The sequence below is a fragment of the Aspergillus nidulans genome, chromosome VII, assembly GCF_000011425.1.
Source record: "Aspergillus nidulans FGSC A4 chromosome VII".
Classification (NCBI taxonomy): Eukaryota; Fungi; Ascomycota; class Eurotiomycetes; order Eurotiales; family Aspergillaceae; genus Aspergillus; species Aspergillus nidulans.
The window spans coordinates 130,622-146,048 of record NC_066263.1 but is presented as its reverse complement, the minus strand read 5'-3'; the positions used below and the strand labels follow the sequence as shown (position 1 = coordinate 146,048).

General features: G+C 53.4%; 6 protein-coding genes across 6 annotated transcripts, besides 1 other annotated feature; 3 read left to right on the top strand and 3 right to left on the bottom strand.

Annotated features, from left to right (window-relative positions):
• Nucleotides 1-15,427: part of a sequence feature (contig 1.168 1..229305(-1)) that runs on past both edges of the window.
• Nucleotides 740-4,828, top strand: fphA (the record flags this gene model as incomplete). Its single annotated transcript, XM_677185.2, has 2 exons — nt 740-4,288; nt 4,345-4,828. 2 exons carry the CDS (start codon nt 740-742, stop codon nt 4,636-4,638), a joined length of 3,843 nt encoding a protein of 1,280 aa, XP_682277.1. The 3' UTR covers nt 4,639-4,828.
• ANIA_09009 (DUF4863 family protein) lies at nt 4,895-5,560 on the bottom strand (the record flags this gene model as incomplete). The annotated part of the gene is made up of 2 exons (XM_677186.1): nt 4,895-5,363; nt 5,487-5,560. The coding sequence occupies 2 exons, from the start codon at nt 5,558-5,560 to the stop codon at nt 4,895-4,897; spliced, it is 543 nt and encodes a 180-aa protein (XP_682278.1).
• ANIA_09010 (uncharacterized protein) lies at nt 6,225-8,176 on the top strand (the record flags this gene model as incomplete). Its single annotated transcript, XM_677187.1, has 8 exons — nt 6,225-6,492; nt 6,550-6,665; nt 6,719-6,785; nt 6,865-7,004; nt 7,080-7,371; nt 7,434-7,724; nt 7,790-7,903; nt 7,953-8,176. The coding sequence occupies 8 exons, from the start codon at nt 6,225-6,227 to the stop codon at nt 8,174-8,176; spliced, it is 1,512 nt and encodes a 503-aa protein (XP_682279.1).
• ANIA_09011 (GMC family oxidoreductase) lies at nt 8,301-10,296 on the bottom strand (the record flags this gene model as incomplete). Its single annotated transcript, XM_677188.1, has 3 exons — nt 8,301-8,704; nt 8,786-9,781; nt 9,843-10,296. 3 exons carry the CDS (start codon nt 10,294-10,296, stop codon nt 8,301-8,303), a joined length of 1,854 nt encoding a protein of 617 aa, XP_682280.1.
• On the top strand, nt 11,593-12,489 carry ANIA_09012 (dihydrodipicolinate synthase family protein; the record flags this gene model as incomplete). Its single annotated transcript, XM_677189.1, has 1 exon — nt 11,593-12,489. The coding sequence occupies one exon, from the start codon at nt 11,593-11,595 to the stop codon at nt 12,487-12,489; it is 897 nt and encodes a 298-aa protein (XP_682281.1).
• ANIA_09013 (Zn(II)2Cys6 transcription factor) lies at nt 12,664-14,886 on the bottom strand (the record flags this gene model as incomplete). The annotated part of the gene is made up of 4 exons (XM_677190.1): nt 12,664-12,864; nt 12,929-13,603; nt 13,659-14,596; nt 14,661-14,886. 4 exons carry the CDS (start codon nt 14,884-14,886, stop codon nt 12,664-12,666), a joined length of 2,040 nt encoding a protein of 679 aa, XP_682282.1.

Sequence of the window (15,427 nt, the reverse complement as noted above, 5' to 3'; positions counted from 1 at the left end):
GCAAGCTTTGAAGGCTGCAGTTGATTCATGTGATTGTCTTCGGATTTTCTCAGTCCTGCCAGGCTCACTGATTCGATAAGCATTCTTTGAGAGTACCAGGAATGACGTCGATAGTTTCGAAAGTCTCGACTCTAAATAAGGTTACGAGCGATGTTTCTCGACTCTTGACTCCAGATATCGACTGTCCCAAGCTCCATATCCTCGGTATCTCGATTTTCGATGCACGAATCCGAGGGGTTGATTTCTGGTATCGCGATCAAGTTGGGTCGGCTGTCTCCATCTTGGAGTTGGCGGGCGGTCATTGGCGGTGGCCCGGCGGTACCCTGGAATCGCCTTCAGCAGGCTCGCTGATTGGTAAGCTGGGTCCAGCGGTCCCGTGACTGCCTCTTGGAAGGCAGTTGGGCAGGTCGAGCGAGCGCCCCTCTGAGCCTCCTACGTACTCTCACGACTAGCACGACAGCCTGGACTCTGTTGCCTTGAGAGCCCAGAAATGCCAATTCCAATTTTCTGATAAAACTTCCTCGGTCTCGCCTATACCCTGTGCGGCTTGATTTGGTTAGAATTTATTACTCCCGCCCGCCACGAGCCCCGCAGTGACCCTTGAGCTCGCCCGCGCCCGCACTTTGGCCTTGCTGCTTCCTCTCTTCACTCCTCTCCAGACTTTAATGCCGCTACCCTCAGATCGCGGAACCTAATGCAGCATATTGTCTGAGCGCCCTCTTGCTCTTCCTTGTCGAGCATGTCCGAGCTCCCCTCTCGTTCCATCTCCCCGAGGGATCCCTCCCCCGGGGAAACACCTGGCCGCGATCCCTCAACACCATCAACAGACGCGGGCGTCGGTTACTCTGCCTCCCAGGACGCACCATCCTTCGGTGCCTATGACCGAGTCTATCCGATTCGATCGCTAGTTTCGCTCGAACCCCCCGCGACCTCTGAACCATCTTCGAACAAATCGAAGAGTCCGCTCTCTCCGACCAGCGGCGCTCGTCAGTTTTCGATCATCGACGGCCATACATGGACCCGTCTGCGGTCGGATAGCAGGGCAAACTCGACGGACTACAGCGGGGGGACGGGGTTGTCACCGGAGAGTTCAGAGGCGCCATCTTCGCAGCGGATGTCAGACTCATCGTCCGCAAGGCCGCCGTCTAACACTACAGGGCTGCGGAGGGGTGATGACCACACAACCTTCACTCCCTCCTCGGAGGATTCGCACCCTCAGGTGCAGGAACCGTACGAGCTCATGACCACTCGATTTCGACATGTGGTGACCGACGACGGTCATGCCGTAATCACTGGGAGGACCGTTGACTCTTTCAAAGCCTGCGAAGACGAGCCGATTCATATACCCGGCGCCATTCAAAGTTTCGGTGCTCTGGTAGCAGTACGGGAAGAGCCGGGCGAGCAGATGGTGGTTCGCATTGTCAGCGAGAATTCTCAGGACATCCTAGGCTACTCTCCAAACGATCTCTTTTCCCTACCGACCTTATGCGATATCTTCCCAGAAGATCAGGCCGATAATTTTCTTGACCACGTCGACTTCGTGAAGGAGGAAGGTTATGATCCCTCGGTGGACGGCCCGGAGGTTTTTATACTCACTGTAAATCAGCCAAATGGCAGTACGATCCGTGTCTGGTGCGCCATACACACTAATCCTGCACTTAACGGCCTGGTCATTTGCGAGTTTGAGTTGGAGGACGATCATGTCAATCCCCTGACAAGCTCGGGCCATATTTCACCGGCCGTTCCCACGAACACCCTCGATGTGGTTCCGACAATTGAGCAGATGGCGGGGAGTACGATCACTATAAATCAGCCACTCCGTGTCCTGCGTCGCGCTCGTCGCCGGAAAGGTGAAGCAGCCGCAATGGAGGTCTTCAGCATCGTCAGTCAGATTCAAGAGCAGCTGGCTCGTGCGGACAACATGGAGGCGCTGTTGGATACAACCTCTGGGATAGTGAAGGAGCTCACTGGTTTCCACCGCATCCTGGTATACCAATTCGACTCGGAATTCAACGGCAAGGTTGTTTCGGAATTGGTCGATCCGACGATGAGCATAGATCTGTTTAAGGGCCTGCATTTCCCGGCCGCCGACATTCCTAAACAAGCGCGAGATCTGTATCGAATAAACAAGGTCCGTCTACTTTACGACCGGGACCATGTCACGGCACGGCTGGTCTGTCGAGCTCTTGAGGACCTCGAAACACCTTTGGACATGACGCACGCCTATCTCCGTGCCATGTCGCCTATCCACATCAAATACCTTGCTAACATGCAAATTCGATCATCGATGTCTATCAGTATTAACAGTATGAACGATCTTTGGGGCCTTATTTCCTGCCATTCGTATGGACCCAGAGGAATGCGAGTGTCATTTCCCATTCGGAAGATGTGTCGTCTGATCGGTGACACCGTTTCTCGAAATATCGAACGCTTATCTTACGCTTCTCGCCTGCAGGCTCGCAAGCTTATCAACACAGTACCAACCGACGCAAACCCCTCCGGATACATTGTTGCCTCATCTGACGATTTGCTTCGTCTGGTGGATGCCGACTACGGTGCGCTGTGCATCCGCGGCGAGGTAAAAATTCTGGCAAAGTCACCCCAGTCTCAGGAGATGTTGGCCTTGCTAGAGTACCTAAAGGTCCGAAAATACAATTCGGTACTGACGTCCAACCATATCGTCAAAGACTTCCAGGACCTCAATTATCCTCCCGGGTTCAAGGACATTTCAGGTTTGCTTTATGTGCCTCTGTCGACCGACGGTTTGGACTTCATTGTTTTCTTCCGTCGCGGTCAATTGACCGAAGTCAAATGGGGCGGCAATCCTAACGAGGCCAAGTTCACCGAGGGCCACCTTGAGCCCCGAAAGAGCTTTCAGACATGGCGGGAAACCGTCCTGGACCGGTGCCGCGATTGGACTGAATCTGAGGTCGACACAGCTGCCGTGCTCTGCCTGGTGTATGGCAAGTTCATCAAAGTCTGGCGGCAGCAGGAAGCCGCTTTGGAGAGCTCCAGCCTTACCAAATTGCTCCTGGCAAACTCTGCGCACGAAGTACGCACACCTCTGAATGCCATTGTCAACTATCTAGAAATCGCGCTTGAAGGTGCGCTGGACGGCGAGACAAGGGATCACTTGAGCAAGTCCTACTCCGCATCCAAGTCCCTGATCTATGTTATCAACGACCTTCTCGACCTTACCAACGTCGAGAAGGGACAGAGCCTCATCAAAGATGAGCCCTTTGATTTGCCCACCACTTTCAGCGAAGCAACGGCCATGTTTGAAAGTGAAGCCAAACGCAAGGGCTTGAACTACAAGGTATTGTCACAACCGGGGATTCCCGAGACCGTGATTGGAGATCAGCGGCGTGTCCGGCAGTCGATCAGCAACCTCATCTCCAACGCGGTTCAAAACACCTCGTCCGGTGGAGTGACTGTCGAGGTGTGGCACGCTCCTGGGGAGGGCGATACCGACAAGGCGACGGTCAAGATCGCGGTCCTTGATACAGGCCGCGGTATCTCATCAAGCACGCTTGAGCTATTGTTCCGTGAGCTGGAGCAGGTCTCAGGAGAAGACGACTCGCATTATTATGGCGGGAGCGAAGAAGGGGAGGAATCCGCTCCAGAGGCTAAGGCTAGCAAGGATAAGGCTGTTTTGGGCCTGGGCCTGGCGTTGGTGGCTCGAATCGTGCGCAATATGCACGGGCAACTCACTGTGCGGTCTGAAGAAGGGAAGGGTAGTCGGTTCCAGATTTCGCTACAGTTCCCTATCCCCGAAGGCTCGGATACCAAGAGTCCAACCGCGGAACACCGTCCTGTTGCCACTGGGGACTCTGCGGCCCCGTTCTCGACCGGGGATGATGTGATCCTCGTTGATAGCACTACTGGTTCCAAAAGAAATAGCCAAGACAGCCTAACCCGCCCAGACGTGCCTCGAAAATCTGAACCGGAGGATACAGCCCCTGCTGATGGCGCTGGTGAACAAGCGTCAGGTGAAAGCGAAGCTCAGACTCGACCCAAAAAGACCGGAGAATCGACAGCATCTACTTCTCATGAGCAATCCGAAACGGCACGTTCACGGCCGTCAGGCCCCAGCTCTGGGCCTAGTGCGCCCGAACGGCGGCCCCTCCGGGTTCTCGTAGCTGAGGACGACCCGATCAACGCGAAGATTATCGAGAAACGACTCGAAAAACTCGGCCACACTGTTCAACGCACGGTGAATGGGGAGGAGTGTGCGAATGCATACTCGGCAGAGTCGACGCAGTGGGATGTTGTGTTGATGGATATTCAGGTAGGTGGTCAATGCCTTTGGTGTCTTTTAATGTAATTCTTGCTTACGGTAGACAGATGCCGATTCTCGATGGCATTGAGTCCACTAAACGGATCCGCCAGCATGAGAGTCAGAGTGAAGTCGCGAATCTTCACATTCCCATTTTTGCCGTCTCTGCTTCATTGCTTGAAAAGGACGTTCAAATGTACATGGATATAGGCTTCGATGGGTGGATTATGAAGCCTATTAACTTTGTTCGGTTGAATACGCTCCTCGCTGGGATTCACGAGGAACGCGCACGGAACGGCGCTGTTTATCAGCCGGGACAGTGGGAAAAGGGGGGATGGTTCACACCGTACACGCATTCGTGAACTGGTTTGTTATGATTTTTTTTGATTGTTTTGGCATGAATTTACGCTCAGATACGATAAAATGGCTGGTGCCTGGCGCAACTGCCCTTGTTTTCAATTCTTTATGATACCACCTGGATGTACATCTCATACGCATATCGGGCAAGTACGCGGGCTACTAGAAACCTTAATATCATGGTTGTCTTTGTGACGATTCCTTTTTCCTTTTTGGCATTGTCCATCTGTTGTTGCTGATCCCCCCTTCCTTTATATATGACTACACATACGGCGGCTGCGCCATCTCGGGAGTCGCCTTATACGAGATCCTCCCGGCCGGCAAGAAGAACAGCGCAACGAGTGCACCTCCTCTCACTTCGGGATAGTGGTGCGTTCCTGCCGCCGGCGAGGTCCACCCGGCCGCCTGCCACCCATTCATCCCCTTCAACTCAGCTGTGCGATCGACCTGCACCACGCAATTGATCTCCCCATACGGATGCAGATGATACTGCCCTCGATACTCGTCCTGACTCTGCATGTAGACGGTCGTAATACTGAAATAGCGCGTACGCTCGCTGGGATCGCAGAGTCGGCTGCGCCTGTATCTGGGGCCGTCTAGCTCGTCGGTGGCGACCCAGCCTTCGTTGTTGCGAAGACCGCTGAGGATGAGCGAGCAGAAGGTGTCGTAGTATTTATTGCCGGGGCCGTAGTGTTCATTCAGATATTCCTCAAGGGCGCGACCGGGAGTTCTACAATAGAGCAATGTATAGCATTAGCAGGCTGTACGGGTATACGGGTGCACGGCTGCCTGAAGTATACGGGTTGTAGCGAAAAGAAGTAAAGACAGGAGAAGAGACGAGAGATGCACAGACAGATCGGCGACTTCGGCAAAGAACTCCTCCGCCAACGATATGAGTTTCTCAGCATTTGGGTGGACCGTTGCCATCTTGGTCTGTTTGACTTTGGTGTTGCTGAGGTTGATGGTAACGTTAACTGATATTGATTATTAAGAGTGGTAGAGGAACGTCTAAAGAACCACACCACCTGTCCAGAATGCGGAGACGGGAAGGAAATGGATAGAGTACTTCATCCCTGTTCAAGTGATTGGTGAGTCACTGGGCCCACTATGAAGCAACGTCTTGGCTGCTGTCAGAGGTCTAAGCCCGTCTACAGTCCATATGGCGATGATCTGCTGGTCTTTAATGCCTCGGCCTGGAATATCGGCTACAGAAGCCTCCACCACCGGACATGGTCCGATGTTGACAAATCCAAATCTACTCTATCGGCCGTTGATCTGTTGGTCCAAGTGCAGCGGGACGTAGACGTGGCCACGAATAGAAGTCTCGAAGGAGTGGCACGAACTTTGCATGCTTCTCAGTGGATCTGGATGGCATCCAACCGGCCAATAAGCCCAACCATACCCTATGGAGCACGCAAGCTTCCCCTCGCCGGCATTTTGGTGGCATTGCGGGGTATCATTCCGCTATCTGGGGAAGGGTCTGAAGTCTTCTAGGGCAAAAAATGCGGGGTTGAAGGTCTTCTCTTTAAGAATGCCAACGCTGGCCTCCTGAGTGTAATTCCAGCTAGAACACCATTCTCACAAGCTACCCATGGCTATCCCCGACGCAGACCTAGAATACGAAAAGCCTAGCGTGATTGCGCTTGAGGGCAATGACCATGGCGGGCTCACGTCTCTCGATCAAGTGTTCCCGCCGGACATGCAGAAGCGCGTCCTGCGCAAAATGGACCTGCGGCTCATCCCTATGCTTGCTCTGCTTTACCTCCTTGCCTTCTTAGACCGTGGGAATATCGGCAATGCGAAGATTGAGGGGATGCTGGATGATCTCCATATGTCGGGATCCGAATATAATTGGTGCTGTAGGTGCAACCGTCGGAAGTTGCCAATTGATCCGGGCTAATAATTTGGTCATGCAGTGACGGTGTTCTTTTTTACTTATGTTGCCTTTGAACTGCCGAGCAACCTGTTGTTGAAGAAGTTGAGGCCGTCGAGGCTCTTGCCGTTGCTCATGGTGGCCTGGGGCATTGTCATGGTAGGGTTCAGTGACTATCCGAATCGGGACCGGAGTGCTTAAACAGTCATTAGACGTTGATGGGAATCGTGCAAGATTACCATGGACTGTTGATTTCCCGGCTGTTCCTCGGTGTTGCTGGTACGTAGTCCCTACCCCATTCGACACATCCCTCTTCTCTTCAGCGGTGCTAATGCATTGATTTGCTTGCTTGTTGCAGAAGCCGGCCTCTATCCTGGAATCGCCTATTATATAACCCTCTGGTATCCGCGACACCTTGCCCAATACCGTCAGGCCATGTTCTTCAGCGCCGCCAGTGTTGCCGGAGCGTTCTCAGGGATTCTAGCTTGGGCGATAGCCGTACGCTCCCTCCTTCCCTCCTCTTCCCCTTCTGTTTGATGATTGGCCTGCGCTTACTAGATGTGGCATCACTAGAAAATGGACGGTGTCGGTAACTACGCCGGTTGGCGGTGGATCTTCATCCTCGAGGGGATCCTGACGGTCCTCGTTGGCATCATCGCACCGTTTGCCATGTACGATTTCCCCGAGACAGCGACATTCTTGACCGAGGAGGAGCGAAAATATGTTATCCATGCGCTGCGGACCCAGAATTCTGGACAGGATACCCTGAGCGCAGGTGGAGACGCAGTCGAAGAACAGGCGAAGTTCCGCCCAAGATACGTCCTTGATGCTTTGACCGATTGGCAGATCTACGTCGGTCTATTCAGTACGTCCCTTCCCATGTAATCCGTTTCCCCTTCCCTCTGCCGCTGCTAAAGGGAACTGCAGTGTACTGGGGTATCACTTGCCCTCTCTACGGAATCTCCTTCTTCCTCCCCTCCATCATCCGCGACCTGGGGTATACCTCTTCCACAGCGCAGCTGCTCACCGTGCCCATCTATATTACCGCCGCAGCCGTTGCCGTCGCCGGTGCGTGGTTGTCGGATCGGTATAAGAAGCGCTCGCCGTTTATATTGTTCTTCATGAGTCTGATCGCCATTGGGTTTGTGATTGTCCTTGCCTCCTCGGACCGTGGCGTGCCGGGCGTGGTGTATTTTGGGGTCTTTATTGCGGTGGTCGGTAAGTGCTCACCTCACCTTTATCGCGCTTATTGTGAGCTTCAACTAATGTTTGCCTGGTTTTAGGGATCTATCCAGCCTTTCCTGGAAATGTCACGTGGATCAGCGTCAACTTGGCAGGCGACTACAAGCGCGCTGCCGGGATGGCTATACATATCGGGCTGGGAAATATGGCTGGAGGTACGCTCCTACAATCCCTTTTTGGTTTATTATCGACTAATGAGTGCAGCAATGGCCTCAAACTTCTATCGTGAACAAGATGCGCCAAAGTATACCCTCGGACACGCTCTCGAGCTTGGCTTCTGTGTTGTGGGATTACTCGCCGTGCTTATTCTGCGCTTCTCGTACAAACGGATCAATAAGAAGAGAGAGGCGATGGATCTATCGCAATGGGATAGCTATGAAATGGCGAAGATGGGAGATCGGTCGCCGATGTTTAGGTATATGCTGTGATGCCTGATAGGGACGCGAGATGTCATAATTATATGTACTGGAGGATTATATATCTGATCAGTAGCACTAGACGTAGGATATAGAGCAGTCAGAGCCACAATGCAAAGCCACCAGAAGCCGCAAACTAGAGCAGCCCGTGATCCTCCTTCACCAAATCCGCACCCTTCTCCGCAACCGCATAGACACTACTCATTATATTACCAGACACATTGTTGGGAAACACGCTTGCATCTACAACGCGAAGACCCTCTACTCCTTTAACTCGCAACCTGGAGTCCAGCGCATCCCCCATCGCGACCGAGCCGCATATATGGTACTCACCGATCACGGTGTCGTGGATGGCACGCTTCGCCTGTTCGGAATCTTGCAGGTCAAGCGACGATTTGGGCAAGATGCGGCGGGAGACTGAGGATGCAAAAGGTGCAGCGTGTCCAACTCTGTCTATCCAACTAAGGAACGCAGCCAGGAGTGCGACGTCTGCGGAGTGGCTGATGTAGTTTGGTTGGATAGTGGGCGGGACCGAGGGATCTGCAATGGTGAGGTTTAGCAGCAGATCTAGGACAAGGGAGCCCGGCCGCTGTGAGAAAAGGAAATATGAGATGAACATACCGTTGCTATTGATATGGATAGATCCCCGTGAAACCGGGTACTGCAGACACGGCGCGGCCGAGACACAAACCGGCTCTCCTACTGGCGGCGGCGTGAACAGGCCACGCTGGTGCTCAACACCATTCTCATGGACACTGCATGGAAGGAAGACAACCTGCAAGTTCGCTGAGGTCTCGCTTTCTAGATGAGCGATGACTTGCTGCAGCTGCTTTTCATGGAAGGCACTACTCGGCTTGATATCACGGATACTCTGCACGATCTCGGCGAGCTCGGCGTCTGAGAGGATACTCTTGACGGGGATGAAACCCTGTGTGCTCCCAATTGAGCTCAATGGACCTGTGCGGGATTCTGCGTATTGATGCAGTGCTGCAGCTGCGGCTTCAGGGACCTGGCCCAGTGTGTCGCTGGTCACCACACCGGGTTGCATCTGCCAGCTTATCAGGCTGACACTGTGGTCCTGTACGTTAGCACCGACAGCGCGGTTCTCAACCAGACACTGGACGCCGGAGGCAGCGAGAACTTCTGGGTCGCCAATGCCGGATAGCTCGAGAATCTGAGGGGACTGGATGGTCCCGCCAGAAACGATGACCTCGCGACTTGCGGAGACGGTGTACTCCTGACCTCGGAATGTTATACTGACACCGGTAGCCCTGGTGCCGTTGAGAATGACTTTGTTAACACGCGCTTCGCAGAGAAGTTTGAGATTTGGCCGCAACCTGTTCGCTTCGTAATACTCGATCCCGGCGTAGCTTCGTTTGCCGCGGTTCGGACCCGTACGGGCGACAGCGCCCAGGGTATGGTAGAACCCGATATGGTCTCCGCTCCAAGCGTCAATAGGCATGTTTGGCAAGTTCGCCGTCTCGGCGCAAGCCTTGACAAAGTCGGTTTCGATGGGCAGGTTTGACTCATTGAAGCTCGTTCGAATGGGGCCGGTCGTACCGTGGTGCTCAGGGGCGATGGGAGATGCTGCCGCCTTGGACTCTGGATTGACCGGTTCTAGGGTCTAAGAAGGGGAGTGTTAGGGATATCTCATAGGATGGATTTGCAAAGGTATTACGAGCCTGATGTTTGCGCATATACGCCTTCATGTTTGCAGCTGACCACCCCTCATCACCGACAAGCGCGGCCCAGTCATCGTAGTCCTGCAGCGATCCCCGTACATACATCAAGTAATTGATTGCACTGGATCCGCCGAGGACTTTTCCGCGCGGTATATGATGGACCTTGCCGTTGTTCGCTTCCTGTGGCGCTGTAAACAGACACCAATCGTACTCTGGGTCCTCAAACATCTGCATGAACGTCGCAGGCGTCTCGATGAGCGGGTCGCCGATGCGGTATTTTCCTGCCTCTACAATCCCGACATTGACATTCGAAATCTCGCTCAGACGGGCGGCGATGGCCAGCCCAGCTGTTCCACCGCCGCAGACGATAAAGTCGAAGGGAGTGGTGGTAAACTCCTCGATCGAGGCGACGGGAGAGTCGCCGCTCTCGTGGACTTGGGACTGGGTCATCGTTGAAGAGTAATCAGCTAGCAAGAATAGTGGTAGTGATAGGATTAATAGTATCAGTAGTGAGAATGATGGTGAACGGTTTACAAAGGATGCGCTTCGCCTTTTGTACCTCAGCCCTGAGCCCGGTATCAGATGCGAAACCGAGCAACTCCCTGCAGAAGAAAGGATTATTGGCACTCTGAGCCTTTCGTATTTAACTAAGATATTGGCTATCTTAGTGAGGGGGAATGATTGTCATCAGCACCAACCGCGGCTCCTCGGAGCCCTTAGCAGGTGTGAGATTATAGGACGAAAATGTCCATGTGGTGGGCTCCTGATAGGATGACAGAACGCCTAATGCTGATCCCTGCCTCCACAGATTCGTCCACTTGCCCGCTCTGCATGATTGTCAAGTCTTGTGCAACCTGTGAGATATTGCACACCTACCGTCGGTGGATATGAGACGCCTAACATGGTGCAACCGCACAAATCGGGAAGGGAACTAAAGACCATCCCTAGTCAGCTGTGAATGAGGGTGGTGCGGAAGTTTTCTATTTGACTTTGCCTTTCAGAGGAACAGCTGAAAACAGTCTTATTTCGGTTTACATACCTGATTGTCCTATATTGAGTCGATGCTTACCCTTCCCGTCTAGGTATTCAAGGCCTCCTCGCGCAATTCGCCAACAAGTGTCCAGCTATTGCAGTCAGGTACTAGAGTCAGCTAATGAGTCAGCGAATGTATTTTTGTATCCGGGCAAGTGCTCTCTGGAGGGACTTGGTGGGATAACTTTATACCAGTGTACGTTGGCCGGACGCATTTTGATTCACCAGCTGCAGGACATCAAGCGATGAACGAGTCTAAAGGAACCTCTGCCCCTGAATAGAATGTGGATCTCAAAGCCATAGAGATAGTTGTAGGTCTCAATGAAAGTTGAGGCTGAATAAGAATTTAACGAAGAGGTGGAAAAAAGGGAAACCCCATCATGCCCACATTTAAGGCTGTCTAGGCTCAAGCCAGACAAGCACTAAGTAGTCAAAATAGAACCCATAGTAATATCTCAGATCTAGCCAGCTAGATAAGACCAGAAAAAGGCAAGTGGTTCCTATGTATTTCTGTATGGAGCCAGCCACCAGGGTAGGAAGGCGTTTCCGTCGAGCCCTAGCTTATATCTACCTAGGTTTACCAGACGATTAATTTACCCTATCTCGTCTATCCTGTTATCACCAAGACCAAGACTCTACCTTCCTGTTTCTACGACTGATCGCGATACACCCATTGTTCTCATCTGCATTGATATATCTTTCCCATATACGACAATGTCCGACCTCAATCTAAACGGTATCCTTGTCGCCCTCGTAACCCCCTTCACTGACGACAAAACCGCCATCGACGAAGCCAGACTAGAATTACATATCAAGCACATGCTCGACGCCGGGATCCACGGCCTCGTCCCCGGTGGCTCCACCGGCGAATTCACGACCCTCTCGCTCTCCGAACGCAAGCAGCTCACCGAACTCTGCGTCCGGTTCGCTGGCGGCCGCGTCCCTGTGGTCGCAGGGACAGGCGCAACCTCGACTTCTGAAGCAGTCGAGCTCGCCGTGCACGCGAAAGAGGTCGGCGCGGCGGCGGTGATGGTAGTGCCGCCGTTCTATGACCCCGTTAACCTGCAGCAACTCACTGAGTTGCTTGCCGAGATTCATGAGAAGAGCACTCTACCTATCATGTACTATAATATTCCCTCCGCATCGGGGCTTAAGTTGTCGCCCTCTGAGATTGCCGGTCTGAGTAGGGTCGGGGTCAGGTGGCTCAAAGATACGTCTGGTGATGCGCCAGCATTCACAGAGCTGGTCTTCGGACTCTCTGACCAGATCACTGCGCTGAACGGCTGGGATACGCTTACATTCTATGGGCTCGCCGCTGGTTGTCCGGGTGGTGTGTGGGGTGCTGCGAATATCATCCCGGAGCTGGCGGTGGAATTGTACGAGGCAGTTTCTATAAAGAAGGATCTAGATAAAGGGAAGGAGCTCTGGAGCAAGGCCTGGCCGATCTGCAAGTTTCTCGAGTCGCATAACTATGCCGCTGCAGTGAAGACAGGTGTTGAGCTGACGGGGCAGGCGACTGGGGGACTCCGCAAACCGTTTGCGCTGCTGGGTCCAGAGTTGCAGGAGGAGTTGAAGGGGTTGCTAAAGAATGCTGGCGTAGCTACGGTCTAGTGATATATGGTAGATAGTACATAAAATGAATACATAATGAAGGAGAACCACTGTTCGTTACACATCCCATCATGACGATGTTCGAATCAGGAATGCATCAGCAAAATAGAGGCCATATTTCCCTCTCCCGTATAAACGTCGTCCACGTTGGCATAGGCTCGCCGCGATTCCTCTCTAGATGCTCGTCCTGCTTATGCCACAGGTCGACCATGATATCTCTCGCGGCGCTGAAACTGGCAGGGCCGCTGTTTGAGATGGCATTGTCAAGCCATGCCAGAATCGCCTCTCGCCGCTGAGATGAGAGGGCTTCGCAACCTGCAATAAACGCCGGCCATGTAGCTCCAGGTCCAGTGCGATGTTCAGGCGGCAAGGCAGCTGTAAAGTCAGTCAATGAGGAGATGACGCCGTCGACGTGGGTGGCCATGATGGCAGGATGTACCCGGCGTATACGACGGTAGAAGAAAATAACCAGCGCCGCATTGAGGGCTCGGAGCATATGATCGTGCGGCCTGAACGCGTCTCGTACAAGAGAGAGATCGCAAGAGCAGATCAGATTTTCCAGCCTGACGCTGCGCCGATGGAGGGTTTCCCACGCATCGAGGCTTGTATTCCCGCAGGCCTGCTGGGCAATGCGGAACGTTTCCATGACGTTCGCCAGTCGTGTTGTTTGAGACAGTAAACTCAACCAGGTCTCAGGGATGCCGTAGACTTGCTTGTATAGGGTATTTGAGAAACTGCGTGAGTCCTGTAGATGGATATCGTGTAGCCCGGTTTGTTCATCTTTTGGTTCGTTGATGTTCAGATCACTGTCTGCGTCGTGGGCTTCCAGGCGCAGGAAATCATCCAGTCGTGGGTTAAGCTCTGGGGAACTGTCTACAATTGGATCTACCCGTGGCCGTTGGAAGTTTGATTTCAATGCTTCGATAAAAGTGCTGGATGGATTGTAATCGTGCAGGACATACGTGCTCTCTCCGACCAGACGCAGCCAAGTGTAAACGTGGTGTAAAAGTCGTGACTTTTGTGAGATCCGGTGCTTGAGCAGGCCACGCATGCGCAGGATGTATTCTGCATTGACCATGAAGCTCCTCCCATGTTGCTGCTGCCCTGAAATGACCTGCCATCGGTTAGCGCAACATCTGACCAAATTGAGGGGGAAAGTAGCCACTCACTGTGTATTGAATCAAGCAACAGATAGCCATCAGTTGATCTTTATACTTGGCCCGTTTGGGCTCACGCGTTTCCAACTTTAGCGATTTCTGCATGTGGTCTCTGGCTTGCTCGAACATCTGACCGGACGCCTGCTGCCAATGCGTGGAGCCGGTGGAGACGGTGGAGCCGTGTGATATAGAGAGATGAGCCGCCGAGCATGCGAGGAGGGCATAAAGATTCGCTAGCCGTGCATGGCTAATACTCTGGGAGCCGAGAATGGTGAGTTCGTTGTATGTCGCCATTGCGGCAGAGAGATTAAGTATCCGCCACGGCGACTTGTCACCAAGCGGCATGATCATCATTTGCGGTACTACATTCTCATTAAAGTGCTTGAACAGATATGGGGCATCTGCCAGGGCGGCCGCGTCGAGAAAGGTAGAGGCCATCTCCATAGCGCTACTTGGAGGTGTCGGGATGGCCATACTCCTGGGTCCCGCGCGCGTCTCCACGTTCATGTCTACATCAAAGGATTCTGGGATGGGATCGGCCAGATACGTATCCAAGTCAAGCATGGATGGCTGGAAGAAGCCTGGCTGCTCAGGGCTCAGGCCGAGAATATCGGACCAATGCAAAAAGTCATCGATGTACGAGGGGGAGTCGTTGACAAGAGTCGGCAATTCCTGTATCTCTTGCCCTGCGGTAGAGGCCGTCTGCGGCGGGCTGTGAGGAGCTTCCCTGCTTGGCTCTAGCTGCTTTGGCGTCATTTTCTGGCTGTCCTGCTTTTTTTCCTGCGGCTGGGTCGAGCCGAAATCAAGCACGCCGAACGGGCCGATGACGATATCGCCGCCGGGATGTTCAGCATCGCGTGTTTTGAGATCTATCTCGGCCAGGGAGGCGCTAATAGAGCCGGAGACGAGGTTTGATCCGAGCGACGTGCTCATCGACTGCCGTAATTGTTCTTAGATGGGCATGTCAGTGGGGAATAGACTATCTGGGGGCATAGATCGCAGAGAGGAACTGACCTGTATAGAGATGACGGCGAGCTCCCTGCTGCTCCTCGGCCTTGCTGCCGTCATCGCCGTCGTCACTACCGTCGCGCATCCACCGGACCTCGTTAGCGAAGCCTTCACAGGGCACCCCGAGGGTTCGACAGGTGCCGCAGGCCGGGCGTTTCTGGTCGCACTTGACATGACGGCGACGGCAGGTCCGACAGGCGCCCAGGGTGTGGGATCTGCGGGGGCGGGGCATTCTGACAGAACTGGATCAGAAAAGCAGGACAGTCCGGGAGGGTGGACAGAGGCTTGCTGAGAGGAGAGGAGAGAGACAGTCGAAGCGAGACTGGAAGCGATCACAGCGGGGCCGACATCGGAACCACTTTCCCGTTACGATGCTCCTCTTATCGTCTCCAAATTGAGGGCCATAATTGAGGACAGCAGGTTGAAGCCCCTCTGAATCATGCGTAGCATTATTTAATTGCTTTCAGAGAGAATACGTCATTGAAAGTGTCTCGCCTATCGCGGGCAGGCAGAAATTCAAGGCCGGTAGGAAGCTCTGTATGTGGAGTAGACAACCTGCTCATTAAGGCCATACTATATGCCGAGATCAAAAACGGCTATGGATAGAGCCTGGTAGTTACATATACCACAGAGGGCAGGCGACCCCGAACGATCTGGCCAGCAATTCTGCGATAGGAAGCTGACGCCGTGGCCATATCGTTGGGCTAGGCTTGGTCGTGCTCTAACAAGCAGTATAATTCCGCACAAGACCGTCTATCAGCTCTGTATTGAGT